This window comes from Taurulus bubalis (genome assembly GCF_910589615.1).
Source record: "Taurulus bubalis genome assembly, chromosome: 8".
NCBI lineage: Eukaryota > Metazoa > Chordata > Actinopteri > Perciformes > Cottidae > Taurulus > Taurulus bubalis.
In genome coordinates, this window is record NC_136596.1 from 16,950,743 (window position 1) to 16,977,412 (window position 26,670).

General features: G+C 42.0%; 1 protein-coding gene across 1 annotated transcript; it reads left to right on the forward strand.

Annotated features, from left to right (window-relative positions):
• Positions 1 to 203: 203 nt before the first annotated feature.
• Positions 204 to 26,183, forward strand: ep400 (E1A binding protein p400; the record flags this gene model as incomplete). The annotated part of the gene is made up of 53 exons (XM_079221999.1): positions 204 to 1,526; positions 1,643 to 1,750; positions 1,864 to 1,948; positions 2,200 to 2,316; positions 3,943 to 4,337; positions 4,447 to 4,746; positions 5,109 to 5,294; positions 5,420 to 5,560; positions 5,662 to 5,740; positions 5,891 to 5,928; positions 6,011 to 6,065; positions 6,152 to 6,235; positions 6,828 to 6,932; positions 7,048 to 7,238; positions 7,319 to 7,496; positions 7,594 to 7,730; positions 7,844 to 8,013; positions 8,303 to 8,477; positions 8,605 to 8,741; positions 9,434 to 9,620; positions 9,775 to 9,944; positions 10,087 to 10,274; positions 11,129 to 11,410; positions 13,383 to 13,556; positions 14,455 to 14,607; positions 14,927 to 14,997; positions 15,143 to 15,432; positions 15,636 to 15,838; positions 16,402 to 16,571; positions 17,799 to 17,995; positions 18,137 to 18,248; positions 18,472 to 18,762; positions 18,922 to 18,996; positions 19,171 to 19,305; positions 19,399 to 19,443; positions 19,651 to 19,804; positions 20,006 to 20,238; positions 20,388 to 20,561; positions 20,640 to 20,687; positions 20,789 to 20,925; positions 21,130 to 21,186; positions 21,283 to 21,361; positions 21,471 to 21,641; positions 21,774 to 21,819; positions 21,901 to 22,007; positions 22,204 to 22,405; positions 22,501 to 22,640; positions 22,884 to 23,126; positions 23,573 to 23,747; positions 24,009 to 24,154; positions 24,412 to 24,564; positions 24,660 to 24,737; positions 25,088 to 26,183. 53 exons carry the CDS (start codon positions 204 to 206, stop codon positions 25,397 to 25,399), a joined length of 9,402 nt encoding a protein of 3,133 aa, XP_079078125.1. The 3' UTR covers positions 25,400 to 26,183.
• Positions 26,184 to 26,670: the final 487 nt, after the last annotated feature.

Here is a 26,670-nt window from a genome sequence, read left to right on the forward strand (position 1 = left end):
AAATCTGAAACCAACTTATTTATTTTTTGTTTATTGTTATGTAACAATATGTTCCAAATTCATGCCCTACTTGGGTGACTTATCAGACAAAGTCTGCTGACCACTGCTTCTTTGGGTCACATTCGATAGTTAAACTGACTGGTGTGCTTTGCTGTGCCCTTTTCACAGATTATTGTGTTGAGACGTAGAAACAGTGTCACGCAATGCAACATGGAAGTGGATCACAGAATATGCAACGACAGCTTCAGAGATCCAAGTCTGCCAGTGGGGCTGAAGCAGAGGAGCAACAACAGCAGCCCACCATGGCAGTCACACAGCAAGCTACAGTTAACCATCCTCAATCTCCTGTGACCACATTTTCCTCTGCTGCTAGCCCTTCAGCTCCCCAGTCACCCAATTATCAGATAATCATGAGTCGTAGCCCAGTCACTGGCCAGAACATGAACATCACATTACAAAATGTCGGACAGATGGTGACTGGTAACCAGCAGATCACCCTAACCCCACTTCCCATCCAGAACCCAGCATCCCCTGGATTCCAGCATTCTACACCTCAGTGGAGGTTTGAGCATGCTCCATCCTCCTACATCCAGGTCACCTCACCTGTGCCCCAGCCCATGCAGCCCCAAAGTCCCACCCAGCACAGTCCAGTCCCTCTGCAAGGTGTGACGAGGCCAGGAGCACCTGCAACAGCATTGGGTGTGTGTGGACAGAGTCCAACACGATTTGTTGAAGCTGGTATGATAGTGCGTCAAATCAGTTTGAGCAGTCCTTCGGGAAGTGGCCACTTTGTTTACCAGGAAGGGACAGGACTGGCCCAGATTGCCCCAGCCGCACCTGGCCAGATACAGCTGGCCTCTCCAGGAGTACCAGGCTCTGTGAGGGAACGCCGACTCTCTCAGCCTCACTCACAAACTGGAGGCACCATCCACCACCTTGGACCTCAAAGTCCTGTGGCTACCAGTACTGCTCTCCCCTCTCTGGGCAGTCCTGGTCACATCACCACTTCCAACCTACCTCCACAGATTAGCAGTATCATTCAAGGGCAGCTGGCACGCCCTATGATATTTGAGAAGACACAGCAGGGTGTGGTTGCTGGAGCAGGAACCACAGCCACAGCATCATTCAGTATGCCCTCCTCCATTACCACATCTACCCCATCCCTCACCAATCCACACCACGGGATCCCACACAATCCTCTTGCATCTAACAGCATGGCTGTGACCACTGTAAAGAAACAGGTTCCCAAGAGGTTAGAGGAAATTGCTCCTTCTACTCCAGAGATTGCCCAGCTGAGAAAACTGTGCATGGAGCACCACACCAAGAAGATGGAGAGCCTGAAAGAAGTGTTCAAAGAATACTTGATTGAGCTTTTCTTTCTGCAGCACCTCCAAGGGAACATGATGGACTATGTTGCTTTTAAGAAAAAGCCCTGTGTTCCTCTGTATACTTACTTGAGACAAAATGACTTGGACCTTGAAGATGAAGAGGAAGAAGAGGAGCAATCGGAGGTCATTAATGATGAGGTATTACATTGGCTTGTTCCTATTGTGAGATCAAGTAGGCATTTCTTAATTAGAAAACTGTATGTTCGTGTCATCTGATGAATATAGTTAATTCTTTAAATCTGTCCCTTTTTCAGGTTAAGGTTGGTACTGGAAAGGATGGCCAAGCAGTGACACCAGTTGCCATAGCAACACAGCTTCCTGCCAATGTTTCTGCAGCTTTCTCTGTCCAACAACCGTTTCAGGTGATAGAGGCAACACTTGTTCGAGCACTTAGAAACAATAAATAGTTTTATTGTAATTTATTTATAATTATCTCTATATAACTGTCTAATTCCTTGAGAGGTTGTTTTTGCAGGGACACCAAGGGACTCCTGGTGGCATCATGGCAAACCCCGGAGACATGGATGCCTTTAAGAGGCAACAGGCTATGGTGCAAGCAGGTAGGGCAAGGATCGTAGACTCCTGTCTCTCGTATGTTGCTTTGTTCCTCCCTGTTTGCTTTGTTTTCTGTTTGTTTTCTTTTTTCCCTCTAATTGCTTCTGCTTTTAGATATTTGGCACCCTCTACTAGCGCTCTGTGTTGAAGTCTTAACCCGAGGAAGGAGAGGTGACCTGTACGGTCTTCCGAAGGTCTTTGCTCTGTGCCGAGTACTTTTTTTGCGTTATGAGGGTATTGTGTGTTTTAAATCCAGATCAGGCTAAGAGGTCCCGGATTGACGTTGGTCGCCATGGGCTGATTTTCCAGCATCCTGGTGTAGCTCTAGGATCACCTGGCGTTCCACTCCAGCAGCTTATGCCCACTGCGCAAGGTAGGAGTGCTACTACCAGGCCGTTCTTTGTTCTGTTCGATGCTGCTGGACTTATCCCCTTCCTCAAACTAAGGAGATTTAAACAAAGTGAATCGCAACATTCCTCTTCGACAAACAAACTTCAAGCACATCAACAAACAGATCTTCATTCATCTGCTGGATTTCTGAGCATTCTCTATCAGGATAAATGGGGAAGAAGACTATTGAAGTCTGAAGAAGAGTAGTCACTCAATGGAAAGATGCCATGTCTTATGATTTTCCTTTTTTGTTGTAGCTATTGAACACCCGTCGTTATTCATCTCCTCTTTTCTGAAGTTTGTTCCTGTTAGTCATCTTTGTTTGGACAGACCTTCCCGTGCTGATGGATTTTCATCTTTTTTGGAGGTGGATCACAGTGAGAATAACTTCACTTTCCAATGGGTTTTGCTTGTTTTCCCATTTGATGAAACCACATGTCATGCTTCCTTTTGGTTTCCCATCGTCATTTTTTCACTAGTCCTTTACTCTTCGATTGTCTGCTCTTGCATCATCAACAGGGATTCAAAATCATCCATCTTAAATTCATACGTTACATCTTCAAGAGTGTCTTTATTTATCTCATGTTCATATTTAGTTGATTTCCTTCCATGTTATTTCATGGCATTTTGTTCTGACTTGGCTTCTTTCCCTCAGTCTAAGTAGGAGGGGAATCATGTCGAGGATTTGCGTTCATGGCACAGGTTTTTGCGATTGTGTGGGTGTGTCAGGGCCAGGTGTTGATGGCATCTAGGCAAGGTGGTGTGACGTGCAGGGAGGTAAGGCAGGTGCTGCTTTAGTGTGCACAGCTCCGCTCAGGCCTGCTGTCTGCAAGACCCCATGTGTGTCCTTTTGCTCACCTCTGTGCTTTGTCGCTATGTGAGGCACCCAGATGCCTTGGTTACTGCTAAAATTACATTGCTTCATGCATGCCAAACATATGGTGTTTCTGTGAGTGTCCGCTCTATATTTTTATTTCCCCTTTCTTCTCCCTGTCTCTTTATTATAATAAGTTATTCTTTTCATTTTCCTTTGTAACATTTATATTCTTCCTCTCTAAAAACCTCTCTTATTGCATGTATACGTTTTGATGTTTTTAACCATATTCTCTCAACATTTGAAATGCAATATTTTGGTTTTGCATTTATCAAATTAGTATTTTATTTGAGAGACGTGTAGATTCTCACATTGATTTCATTTCTTCTGTAATCATTTTGCTGTTTGACTTTCATTAGTTTCCACTCTGATCATCAGGAAGTAGTACACTACTGTTTATTCACACAGTACATCTAGTTCAATGTTCTGAGGAGCTCCAATAGCTGAAGCTCAAACTGGCATTGCATTATTTAAAAGTACTCTTTAATGATCTACTCTATACGTTAAAACATTGAACTTGTATAAATGGGTCTCTCAAATGTATGTTAGTTGAAAGCTACTATTTAATGGCATTTCAAGCCATTTTTTTCAAGCAACAGCACAAAAAGACATTTATAAAGCACTTCACTTCCCTAAGATGACATGATTTTCTACCAGATTTTTACTTATTGTCTTATTGTTGCTTTCTATACCACCCCCCTTTTTTGTCCTATAATTTGGTTACTATGTGTATAGGCGGGATGCCGCCTACTCCTCCAGCGATCCAGATTGCAGGACAGAAGCAGAACCAGCAACAATACGACCCATCCAAGGGACCTCCAGTGCAGAATGCAGCCAGCCTACATACCCCTCCTCCCCAGCTGCCTAGTCGGTTGCCCCAAAGTGCCCTTCCTATGTCAGGCCTGTCCATGACACTCTCTCATCAGGCTCAGTTAGTGGAGCACACAGCTCAGCCTGGTGGTCAGCTCCAGTCACAAGTAAAGTTGCAGACAGGTGGGCCTGTCATGGCTACAATAAACCCCCACACACAACTCCAGGCCCAACTTCAGCAGCAGATGCAGCCAGGTCTTCATCTCCAGTTGCAGCCCCAGCAGCAACAATCCCAGGCCATACTACAGCCAGGACAAGCGGTCAGTCTACCTGAAACCATGCAAATACAGTTTTCATTTGTTTTTATGACTAACTGGTGATACTGTAAATGTACTTAATAAGAATATTGTTTTCCGCTCTTCATTATAGACGGTGGCACTTGCTCGGCCTGGTACAGAATCAAACCAGCCAGTTCAGAGGATTATGACCAACTCGATATCCATGGCATCCATGTCTCCTGCGCCACTCTCTGTTCCCAATTCTGTTCCAACCCCCCATACTGCAAGTCCGCTCCGCCCTCTTGGCTCTAACATCAACCCAAGCACCCAGTCCAAACTGACTGGAACCAATGGTATATCTGCAGTCAAAATTGGTGGCTTTGGTCAAAGTGTGGCCATCCAGTCCTCACAGGAGGGTTCTCAAGATAAACAAGTGGAGCAGGCCAAAATGGTGAGTTCCTAAAGCACAATTAGTTGATGTCTGTAAATTATATTGCCTTGAGTAGATGCTGTTTCTTCAAAGGTCTTAAATACACCTTGTGTTGTGTGAATCTTCAATAAAGTCTGCATGTTTTTTATAAAAGCAAAGATGTGTACTTTTAACTTTCTCATAGTTATGACATTTGATAAATTAGAATAATTGGCATACGGTTATTGATAATGGCCATTGATATCTGTTGTTGGTGTTTTTGCTTTTGTGCATTGTGTTGTATTTGAGTATGCTCATTCAGGTTTTAAATTTGGGAGCAACTGAAACAAGGATACATATTCTGGATTTCTATTTTGATGTAAAATGCTGTTTCTGTTTCCCAGGAGAGTCAAGTGCATCAGCGCATCTCTGAGCTCAGGAAGGAGGGCCAGTGGTCAGCCAGCAGGCTCCCAAAGCTTGTGGAAGCCTCACGTCCAAAGTCCCACTGGGACTACCTTCTGGAAGAGATGCAGTGGATGGCAGCTGACTTTGCTCAGGAGAGGAGATGGAAAGAGGCTGCTGCCAAGAAGGTAGGGCGGAGATGGAATAATTCACAATGAGAAATGTGAAATTACACATCAGCACAACAAAAGGAGTCACTGCAGATAGTGATGTTCTGTTGAAAGCCAAACTGTCTCATGTGTCTCCATTACAGCTTGTTCGGACATGTGCGCGTTACCATCAAGAGCTAAAGAAAAGTGAAGAGAGGTCAAAGAAAGAAAGGGAAATTCATCTTCGTCACATTGCCAGCACTATCGCCCGAGAGGTGGAATTCTTCTGGTCAAACATTGAGCAGGTATGTTTAGTTATTTCATTTTCTTAATTATACAATGCTGTCATGATTCAAAAATAAAAACAGTATTTTCTTCCAGTTGTAGTTAACTATTTTTCTGCCAGGTTGTGGAAATTAAACTCCAGTTTGAAATTTATGAGAAGAGGCTCAAAGCACTTAGCTTACAAAAAGCCTCAGCCAAAGGTATGTCACACTGAGCAGTTACCAAAAATATAACAAGCACATTTGCTTCATATCATGAGCTTTTTTTTCTCATCCATTGATTCAAAGCTAAACTGTGCCAGTCTAACTCACTTGTAAGTATGTAATGCATTTTAATTATTTGTGTTTCAGTACCTGGTCAGTCAAAGGGAGTGAAAGCTGAAAAAGAGGTAGGTGCTGCTCTGACAAAACTAATGCACATTTTCCATCCTATTTCTATTTTTGAATACATGTTTTTTTCTTTTTTTCTAGGAGGTTGTGTCAGCTAAAAAAAGAAAATCAAGTTCGTCCTTGGTTGATGAACACGGTACGATAATGATAATGTGTGCTGTTGCCTCTACTCTTTGTAATTTTTCGCAGCTGTTCATTATATGTCTTTTTTTTTTGTCACAGATGAAGAGTGCACCATAGAGGAACAGGAGGCCATGGAGGGGGACGCAGACCACAAAGCAGAGTTGGTTGACCTGGTCAAAGATGGTACATATTTACTTCACTTCTCTGTTTATGCATATGTGGAGAGGCAGGGTTATGGCCTATTCTCAACCCCCATTTGTGCACAACATACTATATATTCAGGTTATCAGCAAATTAGGCTTTGGTGGTATTCATTTATAACGTGACATTACATTGAGGTACACAGCACATACTGACACTGTACGGCTCAAAGTTTAGCCTGGTGTTAGCTTATCTTAACTGCATTTAGACAGTTTGTGTTACTTTTTGTAACCCATTAGTTATTATGGTTGGGTCTAAATTACTTTGTTTCAAATCAATCTTCATTTGAATGATCCAATTTCAATTCATAAAATCGAGACAGAGATTTTAATGAATGCCTTTTTTTCGTGGAGCTTTTTAAATGACATGGGATTTTCGGATGAATCAAAAGGTCTGTGTGACATTTTACATTGCATTATACGAAACATTTTTTTTGTTTCTCAACAAATTAAATTACAATTATTGCACAATGTTTCACTAATTTGTTGCTTAGTTAAATATACCATTCAAGTACCAGAATATCTGTGAATGTGTCTGTATTGCTTGCTCAAATGCTTTTGTATTTGGCTTTTAGCGGAGATGCCTCTTGATGCTTTGAAGAAGCAGTATGCTGGTGCCTACGTTGACAGCTTTGAGTGGCCTCAGCCTAGTGATGAGGATGACATGGAAGAGACTGAAGGTGCCTTTCGTAATTGAAAAATAAAATTGTCATGTTCATCCTCACAGCTGTTTTATTGGTTTAGCAGTTGTGAATTATGTGATGTGTGAAATAGTTGATGTTCTTTATTTTTCAGAAGTGGAGTGTCCTACAGGCAGCCTAGCTGAGGCAGTGTTGATTGACTCCCTGCTTAGTGTGGACCAGTACCGTGGCGCTGATAAAGCCAATTCCTCTGACTCTGATAAGAAGCCTGCTAAAGACATAGCTGAAGTTGCCGCTGCCACAGAGCTCATCCTGCCTAAGGGCAGCTTCAGGACTACTTCCTCTGTAAGGCGCACACACTGATAAAAGAAAATGATGTCTTTTATAAAACATTTTAAATAATGTATAATCTTTTATTTTACTAGACCCGCACTCCAGCTCCTTTTCTACTGCACGGGTCGCTGCGAGAATATCAACAAATTGGTGTGGACTGGCTGGTAAACCTTCACAAGAAACACCTCAATGGCATCCTTGCTGATGAGACCGGCCTCGGCAAGACTGTACAGACAGTGGCTTACATGGCACAATTAGCTGGCCAAGAGGGTATGCCTCTCTGCAATGCTATACACAATTTTTTTTTTCATTATCCTTATTTATCAAAAGGGAATTTAATGAAGATGTTGTCTGTTTTTGTCCATAGGCATCTGGGGACCCCACCTTATTGTAGTAAGGACATGCAAGTTGCTAAATTGGGAGGTGGAGTTCAAGCGTTGGTGTCCAGGTCTGAAGATCCTCTTGTACCTTGGCAACAGAAGGGAGCGCAGATCGAAGAGAATGGTAGTTTTGCTGTATTTAAACAACACACATTGGCAACATTACTCAATATAGAAGGCCTTTATTTTCAATAAACAGCTATAAATGTGATAACAAATCATCTCTGATATCTACAGTGGTGGGGGGAAGCCAACAGCTTCCATGTATGTGTGACATCATTCAAGCTGCTGATGAAAGACCAGAGCCATTTTGTGAGAAGACGGTGGAGGCACGTTGTCCTAGATGAGGTGCAGCTCATAAAAAACATGACTGAGAAACACTGGGAAACAATCTTTGCTCTCAGAAGGTGAGCCGGGTGATACACATGATATTTATTCCAGTTTCTCAAGAACCAGGATTGTTTTTATTCAGTTGTGGTAATCCATTTGTAATCTGTATTGTGGATCATGGTAAACATGTTTTTTTGGTTTTCTTGATGATCACAACACTAAGAGCTTTTGTGCATATGTGCAGGTAGTTTTGTACAAAGTATTAGACTGATGTGATCTTTTCCTTGTATTTTTGTCTTTCTTTGTTAAATACTTTGATATTCTGCCAGATGCTTTATTAAGTAAACATGTATGTGCATCTTGCAGTGAGCAGAGGATTCTCCTCATCAACACTCCTCTACAAAATACTCTGAAGGAGTTGTGGACCATGATCCACTTCCTTTTGCCAGGAATCACCAGGTCGTACTCTGACTTTCCTGTTAAGGCAGGTACAGACCAGAATCAGGACTACTGCCACAAACTGGTCATTCGCCTGCACAGGGTGGGTAGAGTGCCTGCAAATTCCTCTGCCTGTCAAACTGTACCACATTAAGATTCAGAAACGTGACTGATTTTGCCTCACCTCCAATCCTAACACATTACATATTGAATCTTTTTTCTAACTGTAGATGATCCAGCCTTTCATCCTGAGGCGCTCCAAAAGGGATGTGGAGAAACAACTGCCCAAGAAGTACGAGCATATTCTAAAGTGCCGCCTTTCGACCAGACAGAAAAGCCTTTACGAAGACATCCTGACTCAACCACGGTGAGATATTTGCTCCACATGGATAGTTATATTGAGATATTAAAGTAGGGCTTTCTTGGCGCTGAGAACAATCTCACCATGGATGAATTGGGCATTATTAGTACTGGAGTTAAACGGGTCAATTATCTCTAATTGGTTTTGTATTGCTGTGAAAACATCTCCTTCAAACACCTGTATTAATTCAAGTTTCATGCCTAAAACCAAATTGCAAGATTTCATTTGATATATTATCATATTATGATAACGTTATGATTAACCTTTGCATAATACACATTTTTACTGAATAGAGCATCTCAATTTGATACTCTGAAGTCAAACTTCACAGTGCTGCAGAGCAACTTTCATAGGAATGGACGGGGGCCGCCTCCAACGGTCTTTGTACATCCATGGCTTGAACGCATTATTAGAATTCTAACATTATACTGTAAACGGCTTTATTACAACATGTTTTATGGTCAAAGAACTTTCATCACATTATGTTAAATACATTTTTTTTTCTAGGATAACATTTTTTTAAAGCAATTGTTCTGTTGGGAAGGACTTTTTATTGTCTGTTCTATTTTTTTTTTAAGAGAAAGATTGAAGATACATTTTAATGTGTCAATATGTACATGTCTTGTAGTATTGGTTGCAGCTTTCTCTTGGTTTGAACAGTGCATAATCATGTCTTTTGTCTGTCTGTGCTCTCCTAGAGCTCAGGAGGCGCTGAAGACGGGTCATTTTGTCAGTGTGCTTCAGGTCTTGATGCAGTTACAGCGAGTGTGTAACCACCCTGAGCTGGTGGCACCCAGGGAGACCAGCAGCTCCTACTTCTGCTCCTCTCTGCAATACAACGTCCCATCACTGGTGCTGGGAGCTCTTCAGAATGACTCAAGCAAGGTATACACTTGTTCTTTTCATTGCTAATGTGCACCAAAATGTTTGCTAGCCCTGTTTAACTGTCACTCAAAAATGTTGTGTTGGCAACCAAGATTCATAATAAATCTGCACTGATCTGCCTCTGCTGTTGTCTTATATCTCATTCTCCTCCTAGATTGCAAACATGTCCATATTTGATCTGATCAATAACGAGAACAGAATGACTCGGTATCAGACTGAAGAGGCGGTACCCAAACTAAAGATCACTCAGCAGCTCATAGAGGAGATCCACACTGGTCCAGAACCACCACCACGACCCAAGCCATGTCCAATAAAACCATTGAGGTCAGCAATATAAACTCTAAGTAACTTGACATGGTTGATGTGGAGATCCATGGACAGTTTCAGTTTGCTCTGAAATGTAAAACATATATTGTAATACTGATAATCTGGCATCAAATCATAATAAGATTTTTTTTCTTAGTAGATTGTTTCAGCCAGTGCAGTATGGAACAAAGCCAGAAGGTCGCCTGGCTGCCATCACAAGTACAGCAGGCCAACGTCTTCCAACGAGCTCTCCCATTACTAGCACCTCTGTTTCCACCACCAACCAGTCAGCCCAGGCCAGGGGCAAGTCCCCGGTCACCACTGCAACTACTACAGCCACCTCTCACGGTAAGACCATTTCAGGAGTAATACTCAGCAAAGGACAGAACATTTTTAGTAGGGAAAGGATTCCAGATTGTGTCCTCAAACTTCAAACTTTAAACTATCAATAGCTGTTTTACTGGTGCCTTTACCAAATGTTCCAGTTTGAACCTTGTGTCAAATACTGAGTTATAACACAGTTTGCATATATGCTGCATAATTGTGACACTGTTAGAGATATAAATGAGTCTGATATAATTTGTCATGCTTAAAATATTAATTTAGACTGTGTCCATATTGTCATATACTGTATTTTTGTCCTCGGTGTTTGGAGCACATTTTGAAATAATGTACAGTGTGTACATATTTATGCACTCTTCTCCTTCAACTTTATGGAGAGGTCAGGGACACCCTTCAGTAGCCACAGAGGTTTCATTTGTTTAGATTTCTATGCAGCAGTGGTGGGCTGTCCTCATTGTTTTGACGTAATGGCAGCGTAGCCGGGATATAATGGAAGAAGCAACAGTTAGTAAACTTTTCAGATAAATAGCTGCAGGAAAAATGCTTTTACTACGTTTTAGGTGCACTTGAATTATACTGAATTCATCCACACCGATGGAACTGATGTACTAGAGATAAACAATTACTGTCACACCAACTTTGTTCATTGTCAGGTAATACATTTACATCAATCAGATTGTTAGCAGTGATTAATCTGTCTGTTAATAAACCATACCATCTCTAATTCTGCTTGCTGTTTTGGCCCACTACTGCTGAGGGATTTGTATGGATGAAATTGTTTGATTGTATCGATGATTTGACTAAATATTGGGTTACCCTTAACATGTAGTCCTATACCCCCATTGCCTTGTATTTCACAGCAGTTGGAACACCCACTCAGAGAGCCCAGACTACCCCTCCTGTCAGCAGCAGCAGCAACAGTGTCTCTGGGAGCAGTGGCATTGGGCAGCATGTGTTGGGGGCTCCCTCTGTGGCCTTGGGCCAGACCTTAGCTGGCACAGTTGTGGGATCTATAGCTCCCACCAGCCAGCCTGCATTAGCACAGGTCCCCAGGCCAGCTCTAGCCTCCAGCCATGCCATCCAACCCAGCTTACTGTCCCAGAGGCTGGTTCTTACATCTCAGGCCCAGGCACGGTTGCCTAGTAAGTGGCCTCCCCTCCCTCTCAGTGTTTCCCCATCACCTCTGGCACAACAGTATGGGCTGCTCTACACTGAGGCCTTTACTTGAGGCACTGCTGATATGTGTTCAGTTTTCACTCCTGCAGATAAATGGCTTTGTACATAGACTCAAACTTGCGATGGTAGCAGCACTGGTGGTGCAGTAATTTTGATCATGGCAGAGATGCCACATATAAATAGTGACCTAAGATTAGATCTACAGCCATATCAGCAGCATCTCTACAGCCTCAGCATTCTCCAATTTCTTTCTTGATACCTGCATGTACACTATAAACAACCCACTTATGTTAGACCACTATACTATGTAACTTAATTATGATGAACCCTCCCCTTTTTTTATATTCTTTTCTCCCGGTTTACTAATATTCTTTTGTCTCTTGCATCAGCCCAGCTGCAGGAAAAAATCCCAAAGCTTTGTTTGTTTAATTTTTCTTTGCTAATGTTATGATTTCACCCTGATGTTGAGCATCACTGCAAAGCATGTGGAAAAAGTCCCACAAATTGCCAACCCTTTGCACCTCAAATGTGAACAGAGAATTCTATCAGTAATATCACACAGTATTTCAATATATAAATAGGGAAAACATTTTTTTAATATTATCTTTCATATCTTTTACATATTATTTTTGCTCAGTTGGTACATTATTTGATAATTTGTGAGCATATATTATATAAACGTAATTATTCATGCACACTAATATCAATAATGTGTTCCTTGTAAATACTCCATGCAGTTAATAACTTGACGGCCTGGAAACCGTTACCTGGTGTATTGTCACTGTATTTACACAGCACAATGTGCTGCCATCACTATTATTGATTTGTGCACACAAATTGTGAAATACATTTTCTATTACAGCTGCTGGGCTCTGTAAATGTTATTAATCTAAATTATTATTAATGTGTGTGCGTTGCTTTTTCTTTAAACCACAATTAATATCCTTTGTAAACATTTTCAAATGTACTAATGTCATTGATTATTTTTTATTGCTTTGTTGTTACTTAAAATTGGCATGGTTCTGAGAAGTACAGTGCTAGTCAGAGGTTTCAAAACACCCCTCATAGCACAGGGTCTGAAATCATCAAGTTTTTTTTCTCTCACCTGTCTGACTTTCCACTGGACAATAAAAAGAATTCTCTGCCACTTTTCAAAATTAACCTCTGTAGAATGTTTTAGAATTGTAAACACTTAGTCAGTGGTACCAGACAGTAGAAATAGGAAATATAGCATTATGTAAACTTAATCCCTGACATTTTTTATTTAGTTATTGATTAAAAATATATATATATTTCTCATAAGGAAAACCATGGAGGCAGGTGACCTTACATTTGAAATTGACTAGGAAATCAATCAATCATGTCATTTCCAAACTACTTTGAGTTCTTTCTAAAAAAATAAAGGGACAATGTTTATGAATTCAAAATTTCTCATTTACACCTCGCATATATTTCTAATCTAAGCAGCCTATCCAAATGAGTGCTTTGCTTCTCCAAAAATGGCTAAAAAGGGTTATAAGCAGTGTTTGAAAATACCATATTAAAGGGAAAAAATATATAAAAAAATAATGACTGATAAATAGGGGGCGCTATTGTTGATATTATTGTTTGACAAAAGTCCTCAAGTATACTTACTTGAAAGTGCATCAAATGCAGTGCTTTATGTATGTGTATGCTTCAGGTTCTCTGTTTCACCTGAGGACTGCCCTTACAGCCATTTTCTTTTCCCTTCAGGGTTTGTAAAAGTGTGAGCTGCTATAGTTCTGTTGTGGAGGGCGGCTGTGCTCGTTCCTCTGATTAATCCACCCTGGTTTAGCATGTCTTGTCTCCTTTTCACCCTTAAACTAACTGATGCAGAGTATTTTTTTGTTAGACATTTCAGCCTAGACTGTTTAATGCTGTCTTTGATAAAGTGTCTGTTCTTCCTTTCCATTGAAGGTGGAGATGTGGTGAAGATTGCCCAGCTGGCCAACATAGCAGGCAGTCAGAATCGTATCTCCCAACCAGAGACTCCTGTCACTCTGCAGTTTCAGGGTAACAAGTTCACTTTGTCCCCCAGCCAGCTCCGCCAGCTCACCACCGGACAGCCCTTGCAGCTCCAAGGTACACTCGGTAATGTACATCCCATTGTCAAACTTTTATCTCAAAATAATTCTCTCCTTTGTATCCACGACTACTTGTCTGCAAGTCCTCAAGGCACTGGAAGCACTTAAGATGGGTACCATATCATTTAAAATTCCCTAGTTTAATTCTTTTGGGGGGGACCTTTGTTTATTGTCATCAGCCTCATTCCCCATGTGTCCTGCCTTTCTTTTATCAGCTGTCAATAAGGGCTAAATGCAAAAAAACAGTGGAATTAAGCATGTCTTGAATACAGTTAAAGATAGACGTTTTGTCTTCCTTTTCTAGACATTTTTTGTCTTCTACGGCATGCATATCCACCCTATAAATCACTTGTCCTTCGTTCTTTATTGAGGAAAAATTCAGGGGAACGTTTTGTATTTTTTTGTTTCATCATGGCACCTTCTATCTTTGCATTAATTCAACAGAATACCATTAGGTATCAATCTAAGTTCCATCATAAGCAGAGCTGGCGGTCACACTCAGCCAGACAGCAGCCCCTCTACCATCTCGGCTCCTCCCTGGGACAGTTTGATGACTTTTGGTTTGGCTGGTTGGTCCGCCGTGTGCGGTGGTAGTCTCAAAGTCCGCTGCACAATCCAATCCCCACGCTTCCTTTTCAGATGTTGATGAATGAAAATAGCAACAAATACAGACAAAAATGTAGCACAATTCATGGAACCTACCGACCGCAGCATGTACATATATACATGCGCCGCTGTTGGCATATTTCCTTGATGTACTATTGTTTCTGCCTTGTTATGCAAACCTCAATGCTGATGGCATGACTGTTGTTTTATTTTTCACATTTATCTTAATGGCCACATGGATCTTAACTTTTGAGAAGGCACCTCTTATATTTGCTGCTTAATGTGTGTCATGGATTTAGGCAACATCCTGCAGATTGTGTCAGCTCCAGGACAGCAGATCATCAGACCACAGGGATCCATGGTAATGCAAACAATGCCACCAGCTGTCCCTGCCTCCAATGCCTCAGCTACACCTGGCACACCTCATCCTACACTGTCAACAGCCCAACAAGGTGACTCATTCACAGTTATTGCATTGTTCTCTCCGATTAATCAAGTCTGTCTCAATCACTTATTTAGTCACATCACTTCGTACCAATATATTATTATAATGCTGAAAGTTAATAGATTAGGACATAAAATGCTTCCTTTCACAACTACATCTTTGTTCCTGCACTATAGGTTTTAAACCAGCATTTGCAATAATACTGCTTTTGTAAATTGATATAATGTATTATTATTGTTGTCATTGGCTTGAGTAGCTTTTTAAAGCGCTATACAAATACAATTTTTTATTATTATTATTATTGACACTGTGTCTTTCTTTTTAAGCATTGGGTGTAACTACAAATGCCACATCAGCCCCCACCAAGCTCACAACTGCAACTCATGCTGGTTCTCAGGTCAGTTCATCACTTTCAAGCAAATGTTTATAATCCTTGGTTTAACTTGTTTTATAATCTAAAGACAAAGCATTTTGCAGACAACATTTTGAGATAAAAATTACTAATTGTGTTTGTGTGTACCGTCTCTCACTGTCATTTACAGGAGTCTTCAGAAGAAAAGACTCAGCAGCTGAAGGAGCGTTTGTGCCGCCTGTTTGCAGCAAACGAACGACGCTGTAGCCGCAGAGTGTTGTATGGGTCAGACCTGCTGCAGGCTTGCACTTTGAGCACAGAACCTGCTCACTCTGCCATGACTGCTGGAGGCTGGAGGTGGGTGGGCAGAGAAAGCTGTCTCAGGGCTCAGAGAAACTGTGTGGCAACCACCTCTACACTGCAGTCCACTCTGCTCTCTGTGGGGGACCGTCTGGATGCTGCCAACGGCCTTATTGAGAGGTACTTCAGCCTAGTGTTGAAGTTTCTTTTTTGCGTGGTGGTTATGTGTAGCTTACTAGCCCTGTTGTTAGAATTGTTAGCAATATTTAAGATAATCACAATTTCTACTACTAAAGAAAGAGGGTTTTATCAAAATGGAATTTCATATGTTTTATTTATTAATCCAAATAATGACTATCCTATGGACTATTGTCATGTTATAGGTTAGTATGCGTGGTGCCTCCAGCTGAAGCCACACCTACTCGCCTGTATGCAGCCAATCCCCCGGTTCCCTACAGGCTTGAGCAGAAATCCCTTCACCGTCGTCTACGAGACGCTTCTGCTCCCCACAGTGCTGAAATCCACCACTTGGCATCCAGGCCACTACTTCGTTTTTCTGATCTGCAGCTAATGCAGATGGACTCAGGTAAGCCTAGCACATTTGTTGATCATTTCTTGCATGCAGCAAGCTCAGAATGGAAAAATAATAACATGTGTGGATAACCGCAATATAACTAATAACACATTTTTGTGAAAACACTACTGTAATGCTTCTGCATACACAGGATGAATGACTCTCCTTATAACTTAATATTTGCCTAGTATACAGAGAAGAATAGGCTCTCCATACATAACCATTTTTTGTACACATTAAACACAATATTTGAATATAATTAAAAAGAAACAGTGCTGTTGTCATCTGTCTGCCCTATACAACAGTTTAAAGGAAGAATAGAATGTAAAAGACAATGAAAAAGTTTAGTAAATTTGCGTCTTTTCTTTTCCATGCTCAAATCTAGTATTTTCAATCAATTAATAGATATCAAAATAGATATTTTATAAACCGATGCTATTACAAACAAAAATTCCCATGCTAATTTGCACACATAATGCTCTTTATAGTTAAAGTAACCATATAACTAAAATGATTCTCTCTGTGGTGTTTCAACTATCAAGAATTACATGTATTAATATTTTTCTTTTCCAAAGGTAAACTGGAAGCTCTTGCTATTCTGCTGCAGAAGCTTAGGTCAGACAACCGCCGTGTCCTCATCTTTACTCAGATGGTGAAGATGCTAGACATCCTGGAGGCCTTCCTAGATTACAGACAGCTTACTTATGTGCGGGTCGATGAAAGCTTCTCCCCTGACGAACGACAGGTAAAATCACCACCACTAACATTGGTTCGGGCAAGCAATACACATAACAAGCTTCTTAGTGGATATTATATCAGTGTTAACCTCCATAAAAAACTTGCCGTTGTGTCACTGGCAAGGAAACGTATAATTATAGCAATAACTATTGCAGTGTTTCCCCTACCATTATAACTCTCCGCCCCCCTTAAAGGTCGAGTTAATTTTGTTTTAATTTAATTTTCTCTATAGCGCCAGATCACAACAGAAGTCATTTAAGGTTCCCTTTCATATAGAACAGGTCTACTACACCTTGTTCTTTTACTAAACAAAATAAATGGCCTTATGTTATTGATCTTATCTACACGACGGCATGCCATTTTCTACATGGTCACGCGTTTTCTGCTCTCTGCATCGCGCATGGCGGAGTTCCGCCACGATGCGATGCGCACACACAGGTGAGCGGACAGAGAGAGACAGAGTGCGGTGGAAAAATATGTAGTATGAGAAGCAGACAGCTATATCTGCTTTTTTGAAACACTCCTAGGTAGGGATGGGTATCGTTTGGGTTTTTTCCGATACCGGTGCTAAACCGATACTTTTAAAACGATACCGGTGCCTGAACCGATACTTTTTTATTGCCAAGGCAATTTTTTATCTTCAAATTGAACTATTGCTGTTTGTATATTGCTATACAAATTGCTATTTTAATAATCGTTTTTAGCGTGCGGGTACTGCGCTACCTTTTTAGTATCTATATACCGTGCAACTTTACAGAGTAGTGTAAAAAAAAAAGTATTTAAATCGGCTCAGGCACCGGAAGGACGCACCGAAATCTGCGTTGCTTTTCGGTCCGGTAGGTCAAGACAAACATCCACAACAGGCTGCAAGGAGACCCTCTTGCAGCCTGCAGCCTGCAGCCTGCAGAGCTCGATAAATGGCCCAGACATGTCTGACTTCGCATATCGAGAGGCTCTGGAAATGTTCTTCCAAAAGACCCCAAAAACTCGCAACTCGCCGATTTTTGGCTTCTTGCCAAAAGACGATTTCCGTGAGATCCCCCCAAACGGTAAAACTTAGGGGAAACACTGTATTGTCATAGAGAGCGATGGCGCCAGGTATAACAGTTAGTGGGCAAGCATGTGCCACGAAGGGAAAGAGTATATGTAGGTTATATGTCTTTCCTCCTCATACAAGAAAGTTCTTGTCACTGTTTACCAGTCTGTTCACTTGGTTGGTGTTTTATTCCTGCAGGAGAATATGAAGAAGTTCAACAGAAACAGGAAGGTGTTCTGCAGCATCCTGACCAACCGCTGCTGCTCTGCAGTTGGGACTTTGTTTGATGCAGACACCTTCATCTTCTACGACACGGACCTCAATCCCAGCATGGATGTCCGCACCCAGGAGTGGTGTGACAAAATAGGACGTTCCAAGGATATACACATATACAGGTACTATTATCAACTTCGTGAAATCTGTTCTAGGTCTTCGTTCTTTGTATGCAAACAACACACTAGTAAAACTGCAAATGTAACGTACCCACATTGATATTGAAGGACTTGGATGCTACTCAGTTTACTTTGTGTTGCCAGGTTGGAGAGTGGGAACTCCATTGAGGAGAAGCTGCTGAAGAACGGCACCAAGGACCTGATCAGAGAGGTGGCTGCCCAGGGTACCGACTACACCTTGGCTTTTCTCACACAAGTAAGATGAATTTACTGTGGTCTTCTTGTCCTGGAGTTTCAGAAACTCAACACACTTCTTTTATTTTATATTTCTTAACGCTACATTTCTTCAACTATGAAAGCCTTTTGTCCGTGAATCAGTAAAGCTGTCATGTTCTTTACCTGTGGAACCGAGACCCATGACCCATACTTTAATTCAACTGGAGACATATAAATACTGACCTGATATTTTCTGTTCTCAGCGGACAATACAGGATCTCTTTGAGGTGGAGGCTGGCTCAGGAGAGAAGGTGGAGGAGTTTGTGGTTCTTCACCAGGAGCCATCAGCCTCTGAAGCCATCTCTCCCAGAGTGGCTAGACCCTACATCCAGGCTCTCCACAGCATAAACCTGGATGCCCTGCCTGAGGAGGAAGAGCAGCAGCAGGATGACGAATTAGCAGGCAAGGACTCGCCAGAGGACAACCAAGAGTCAGAGAACCAAGCTAAAGAAGAGCCGGCTCAGAAAGAGGAGCTGAACGCAGTCATGGAACAGGTAGCTTTCCTTTTTTTATATTTACCGTTTGTAGTCTAGTGGAAATCAACAAATTACAAATACAGGAGATGTATCATGATACAGATTTCTTATATGATAATTTTTTGCTGTTTGTCTCGCTGAGGTTAAATTTGCATTTACTTACCTTCTCTTAAACAGCTCACACCAATTGAAAGGTATGCCCTGCATTACCTGGAGTACCTCCACATCAGTGACGAGGAAACTGCTATCAAGGTAACTTTAACTGTAGATCTATATAGATTTGAGGTATATATTTACAGATGTATTGTTATATGGATGTGGAAATCAGTCCATTAATCATCTCTGATTTCTGCTCTACTGTGTTGGTATTTCAGTGTACAATTTGTCCTTTGATAAATTTGACTGATACATGTTTATATTCCTCAGGAGCGGTTGGAGTGCTCGAAGAGAGGCTGGGAGCTGCAGCAGCTGCAGAAGCTGAAGGAGGAGGAGGAGGAGCGACAGATAATGGACGGAGATGAAGATCTCTTCACCTACACCAGAGAGGATGCCTACAACATGGTGGGTGGCCATTGCGAGCTCATTAAACATGAAGTGGTGTGTGGATTGTGCTGCACTGTTGTTGACATGAACCTTTTCTCTACGTTTCAACAGGAGTATGTATTTGATACAGAGGACGGCCATACGGAAATCATGCCGGTAAGACACCAAATGTGATGTAATTAGGAAAAATTCACATATGCCTAATATTTTAAATGGTGTCTAAAATAACATATTTTACCACGTGTACATTTTTACACAAATGTCTTATGTGACTTTGGATCTTCACTCAAATTCCATTTCTTTGTACTGAGGCACACCATGAAGTCTTGCTGCTATGTTCTGATTTGTAATATTCTGACACAGCTTTGGACTCCACCAACGCCACCACAGGATGACAATGACATTTACATTGACTCTGTGATGATGCTGATGTATGACACAACACCCATGCCAGAGTCCAAGCTGCCTCCTATCTACATCCGCAAGGAGCACAAAAGACTCAAGATGGATCCCTCGGGTAAAACAAGATTTGTCATTACAGCTTTCATTATCTTTTTTGTACAACAAGTCCTGAACTCTCTCTGGTTTTGCTCAAAACAGTATTTCTTTTGTAAATCCTGGACTGAATGTATTTTAAGGAAAATTTTCTTTTTTTATACTTTAAGAATAGAAACATAGTTTTATTGCAGCTTTTTACTTGAGTGTGTTTATCCAGCAGCAGCCAGAAAGAAGAAGAAGGGCCATGGGGAGACAGTCATTCCTCCACGCTCCCTTTTCGAAAAGGCCAGCATGCTGAAAGTTCGCCGAGAGGGAAAGGACCAGAAAAAGAACTTTTCCCTCAAGCAGCAGGCGCCCTTTGCCAAGCCCCTACCCTCGCTGGTTAAACCTGCCATGGAGGCTAGCCAGGACAACCCAGAGTGGCTCATCAGTGAGGACTGGGCTCTGCTTCAGGTATTGGCTCCACTCCTCGTTTACATGATAAGCTTTCTCACAACTGTGATGGAAAATGAATATCCATCTTCAATTGCACTTCACTTAATACAACATGTTATAGTATTAGTACATTCAATGTCCGAATATCATTGTTGTGTGTCTCACAGGCTGTAAAGCAGCTGCTGGAGTTGCCTCTGAACCTGACAATCGTCTCTCCTGCCCACACCCCTAATTGGGATCTTGTGAGCGATGTGGTGAACTCCTGCAGTCGCATCTACCGCTCGCCCAAACAGTGTCGCAATCGCTACGAAAATGTCATCATTCCCAGAGAAGAGGGCAAGGTAATGGAGAATGAGCAGTAAATGCAGTGTCACCCTAATTTTCTGTTTTTTTTAAACCACGTTTACCTTTTTTTCCAGCTGATATATGAGGCAAACCCCAAGAAGAAAACCAAGAGCATATATAAGGTACCCTATCCTGGCCTTGTATTTGACAAATGTTTCTTTGGTCTTGAATTTATGGCCTAACTTTTCTTATCTTTGTGTCATGTGTCTGTGTACATGCCCAGTCTAAGAACAGTCGTCCACTAAGGACCTGTCAGATCTACACACAGGATGACAATGCCACTCACATCCAGCTCTACAACAGCCGCTTTGAACTCATGAAGATTATTGCAAGCAAAAGAAGCCCACCAATCAAACCACTGTAAGTACTGATGGTTTTCTGTCGACATCAAATGCTTAAGTTTCATCAAGGAGCGAACTCTAACGCATGAGATTTACACACTAAAAAAAGCCTTTCATGACATGCAATTAATTATATATTTTCTATCTGATGAAAATAGTGAAATCAAGTTCAGATGGGATATTTCATTTTGAATTGTCTTAATTTAATTTATACTACTTACAGGCTTGGCATGAATCCATTCCAGAAGAATCCCAAACATGCCTCGGTTTTAGCAGAAAGGTGTGTTTAATGTCACCATTTTTCTACTGTTGACGTCCAAACATTGAATCTCAATTGGAAGAACAAAGTATGACAAAATGGTTTTCTTTTCTTCAGTGGGATAAGCTACGACAAGCCTCTACCTCCCATTCAGGTGGCATCTCAACGTGCTGAAAGGATTGCCAAGGAGAAAAAGGTGATTGTCGACAATTAGGATCGCCTGCATTGTGTTTTATCACCGTCAGATCCAAGTAGTGCTGGTTTTCATCTTTACTGATGTTTTTGTGCATTGTGTGTGTTTCCAGGCCCTAGCAGAACAGCAGAAGGCTCAGCAGTTGGCCCAGGGGGCTGGAGCGCCTCAGGCCCCGGCTGCCCCCGGCCAGGCGCAGACGCCTGCTGTTGGCCTGGCTCAGGCTCTGGTCCCTCAGGCTACCACTGTGGCCGGGGCTGCTGTGGTGCCTAATGCGGCTCTTCTGGTGAGTATACAAACATCCAAAACGCAAAACAAAAAAATCCAAACTTCTACATAAAACCAATATTATAGAGAGACCCAAAACAAGCCACTTAAGCCAGTGAAAGCTAATACACCTACGGTTTGTGTTTTTCAGGCTGGAGCCATAAAAAATGCCACTGTGGGCACAACCCTCCAGGCTGGTACGCTGACACACATATGGTTCACATTACAGAGCTGTTGGTGTTTGAATAGTTAATTCATTTCTCTTTTGTTTCTTCCAGCGACTGTAGGTGGGAATGTGATTGTGAACACAGTTGCTGGAGTTCCTCCAAGTCCCTTCCAGGCCAACAAACGCCTGGCATCTCCAGTCATATCAGGCACCCTGTCTGTGAGTCATGTTCCATTATCACTGCTGCTTTGGCTTAACTCAGCCTCCGACTGACTTACTGGAATTCATGACGCAATTAGCCGTTGGATTGTCATGAAGCTGAATGCACACCCACTCCATCCTGTAGAGAGAATGATCATTGCAAGTGTGAACGCCATTGCTCATTGTGTTGCTTTTTGTGTTGTTGTTGGTCAAGCCTGCTGGTGCAGCTGGAGCCCAGGTGGTCCATGCACAACAGAGGGCCGTTGCGGCTGCAGCTGCCCCTGCCGAGGTGGTCGCCCTAGCTACGGGTCAGGGTGTTCGAGCTGTTACTCAAGTGACAGCATCTGCAGTAGTTTCTACCACTCTGAGCCCGGTGCAGTCGCAGACTCGCCCACTGGTCACTCAGGTCCCAGCAGGTACTTCACTGAACACCGGCTTTTCTCTAACAAGACAACCCTCGAGTACCCATTACTGCTTGACAGATCTGACTTATCTGCTGTCCTCCATCCAGCCACAGGTATGCAGTTGCCACAAGGAAAGACTCTCACCCCAGCCCACCTGCAGATGCTTCGACAGCAACAGCTGCAGCAGCACCAACAGCAGCAACAGCAGGCTGCTTCCCCACAGATCAAAACTGTAGGCAAACCGCAGGTACACCACCAGCATATTAACACAAAGCTTTACAAAATGCAATTGTATGGGTCACTTTGAGAAATGTGAATCACTGTTTGTCTCTGTTGGATAAATCAAACATATTGGCAGCTGTGACTGTACTTTTGTAGAATGAGCGCAGTGATGGCAGTACTTCAGATTTTCCCAATAAGAAATACAATTAAACGTTACAAGGGTTATTACAATTACCTTACATGTAACTGGTAATCCATGTGTTTACAGGAGTTGTTGAAGATGCATAAGCATAAATTGCAGCTGCAGCAGCAGCAGCAGCAGCAGCAGCAGCAGGTAGCTGCAGCAGTGGCAGCAGCCCAGAGCCAACAGGCTGCAGGGGCTCAGCAGGCCACCCAGGTGCCGCCTGCACAGGCTGCCCAATCCAATCCCCAGCTATCAGCTGTGGCAGCACCCAGACCTGGAGCCGTGCTGACCGGCACGACTGTTGCCAACCTGCAGGTGGCCAGACTGGTAAGATTGTTAAAAAGATTATTTGATTTTACATAAATACATCATTTGTAACACTCAGAAGAAGTTATGGGAGTAATTGAGAACGCTTGCACTTTAGGTCTTCACCATATGAATCAAAAGACAAGTGTTTGTCTCAAAATCTACCTATAGAGCGGGATGGGATTATATTGGATTTTATCATGGATCACACTAATTTAATTGTGGAGGATTACCATTATTGGGTTATTTGTGAATAGTTTTAGGAGTCACTTGAAAAAGATGGCATAACTGAAAAATAAAGAAACCTTATTGAATAATACTAAAAGAATGTTCACAGAAAAAAATATATTTCTGTCTGTGATGCAAATCCAAAATATTTGTTAACAATATGTCTGGGAAAGTGATTCCAAGTTAATTCATTTTCTTTCCTCTGTTCAAGTTGTGGCATCATGTTTATTTTTTAACAGACTCGAGTGCCAACTCAGGGCCAGATTCAGGCCCAGGCAGGACAGACGGCCCAGGTGACCCTCACGAAGCCGCCTGTGGTTTCTGTGCCTGCTGTTGTCTCATCAGCTGGGGTCACTACTCTGCCAGTCACAGTAGCAGGCATAAGTGTGGCTATTGGTCAGCCCCAGAAAGCAGGTGTGTTGAGTCTTATTGAATCTCTTTTGACAGAAGACATTGTTTCTATGACTTTAATTATGTTTTGCTGTTATTATAGTGATATGCCTGTTCTTGCTCAATCTATGATACACCACTGATTAGAATCCAAATCCAAATATATAAAGTGATTGAGAACATTGTGTTGGACATCCTTTTTGTGACATCCATGCTGTCGTTATCATTATCACAAATGTCTAAATCCTAAAGATCCAATATGTCATTCTCTCTCCTCTCTGTCAGGTGGGCCTGTACTGACGCAGTCATTCCCACAGATGCAGGTCCAGCAGCTGCTTCAGATGAAGAAGCAGCAGCAGCAGGCGGTGGCGGCTGCAGCTCAGCAGAAAGCAGGGCAGACGCAGCAAGGACAGGCCACGGTGCAGCAGAAGGTAAACGCACAACACCAACAGACTCTGGACTTTCACATTGGTAACAAATTATCATTTGTAAGGAGTCTTTTTTTTGTTTTAGTCCACAACAGAAGCAACAAATACAGCATCTAAACATATGTATATACATCTGCATACCGAATGCTTTAGCTAGGTGTGCTTACCACTGTAGTTAACTTTTTGTTAAGTATATTAGTTCAATAGAAATAATAATCTATTGGGAAGATAAAGAAAACTAGTTCTGTTATTTCCCTTAGATCGGCAGCCAGCAGGTTACAGTGCAGGCAGCCCAGCCAGCCCAGCAGAAGGTGACCTATGCTACCACCACACAACTCCAACCAGGAATCAAGACTCAGTTCTTTACTTCCATCTCCCAGGCTCAGAAACCCACTGGAGCCCAACAAATTCAGGTACATTATCACTACCGCAAAATAAATATTTGCTGATTAACAGTGGGTTTGTTTGTTTGTTGATATGAGATTTTCTTGTTGACTTCTCTTATCAGGTGGCTAAGCTCCCACAAATAGTGCAGCAGCAAACCACCGTGGCCAATATTCCACAAATCGTGTCGTCTCCTCAGCAGGTAAAGTTTTTCTTTCAGGCTGACCATTGATCTCGAAGGTAACCTCTGTATGGCTGATAATTTTACTGCATGGTTAAAACTTATCGTAAACTTCATAAGCTTCACATCTTCGACTAAGGCCTCAGGAAATTGGCATCAGAATATTTATTTAAATCACCATTTGTACTATTTGCTGCCTTTCTGTCAAATGTTGCATTCTTTTATGTTTTTATAGTTTGATCTAAAAGCTTAAACTATGACAGATAGCTCTTTGTAAAAGCACCATAATACCTTTCAATGCATTGGAATGGATCACATCAAACCTCGAAAACAGGACAGATACATGTTTTGTTTGTGTTGTTTCTCTTCAGATCCAGACCCAGACTGTGACTCTAACCCAGGCAGCCACGGCTGCTCCTCAGATGCAGATGATTCCTGCTGGGACGACGACGGCCCAGGTAGTCCAGCAGAAGATCATCCAGCAGCAGGTGGTGACTGCAGCCACCTCACCCCAGATCCAGACGCCTCCTCCCCACAGTCCCGCCCAACAGCCTGCTGCACCCTCTTCTGCAGAGTCCCCAGTGCAGCAGGCCGCTCAGACCCAACAGCCCACTAAGGGTCAAGCTCGCCAGGGGGGCATCAGGGCCAAAACTCCTGCCAAGCCCAGCGGGGGAAGCAACTAGGAGAAGCACACTAATGAAACTGAAATTACCAAGTGTTTCCCTGCAGTACAGATGTGACGGTACTGAAGTTGTGATGAGGCGTTCTTGTGGATCCCACAGCAGCTAATGCCACAGACAGACTTTGCATCACATTGTTAATCACATTAAACCGTGACCCCAAACATCTCTAACCCCAAACATCTAACTGATTAAAACTGCGTTCCACATAATTATTACAGTGCTCATACATAAACTATTCTGGCATATCAACCACAGCACTGCTGACCATAATTCTTGTGGGATCCATAATGTTGCTGTACTGAGTCAACATTGTTACTTCTATTCTTTGTCATGAAATGTGGAAATTTTTTGACATTACCACAACTTTCCCCTTGACTACTGCCCAAAACATCAAACGACAGACACAACAGTCATGCCTTCAAATGATGAATATGTTATAACTTGAGAGGCTTATGGGTAATTCTGCATTGGGAAATGAGCTTTCCATTAGAATAAGTGTATTCATAAATAGTCCCTTTTATGTCTAATTACTTTGTTGTCTATAGATACTGAATGGAGAATACTGCACGTTCCTTTAGTCATTTGTTTTTTATTGCAGCAAATACACTGTAAACATGTACTTTAGTATTTTGTGTTTTCTCATAAATTGTCTTTTTTTTATTGATGTCAAGGAAAAAAGAAACTGTAAATATCAATGAAAAACATTTGTACTTGTAAAGTAGTCGTGTTTTCATTGGGTTTTTTCAGCCTAATTGTAATAAAGTGTTTTGTTTTTATACACAGATTCATCTTTTTTCCTTTCGTTTTTTTCATTAAATCCGTTGTAACTACTTGGAAATCTTGTGAATTCTTATAACACATTCCCTGGTTTGTTATAGCATCTTCCACGAGCCTGTTTTTTGCAGCCTAGGATTTGTAGCTGCAACAGTTTGATGGGACTATTTGTTGTCCTTTTTTCTTTAGTGTTTTTTTATTAATATCAATTGTTTTTCTTTTAGTCATTAATTTAACAGTCCTGGAGGCAGCCAGGATCTGGACCAGTAACTATCAGCTGAAAAAAAATCGGCATGTCATAGTCAAAGGGCTGCTGTAAAGTAAACGTTGTGATTTGGCAGACAGTGAGCTTGTATCGTAAGCATCTTGCCTTTACACAGTCTGAGGTAGGCAATAGTGACTAGAAGGCCTCTCAGCAGTTTGCTTGGCCTGGCTGGATGCTGATTTGCCGATATGTCAGCTGAGTAAATCAGACACGAGGGCGAAGGAGTTTAGGA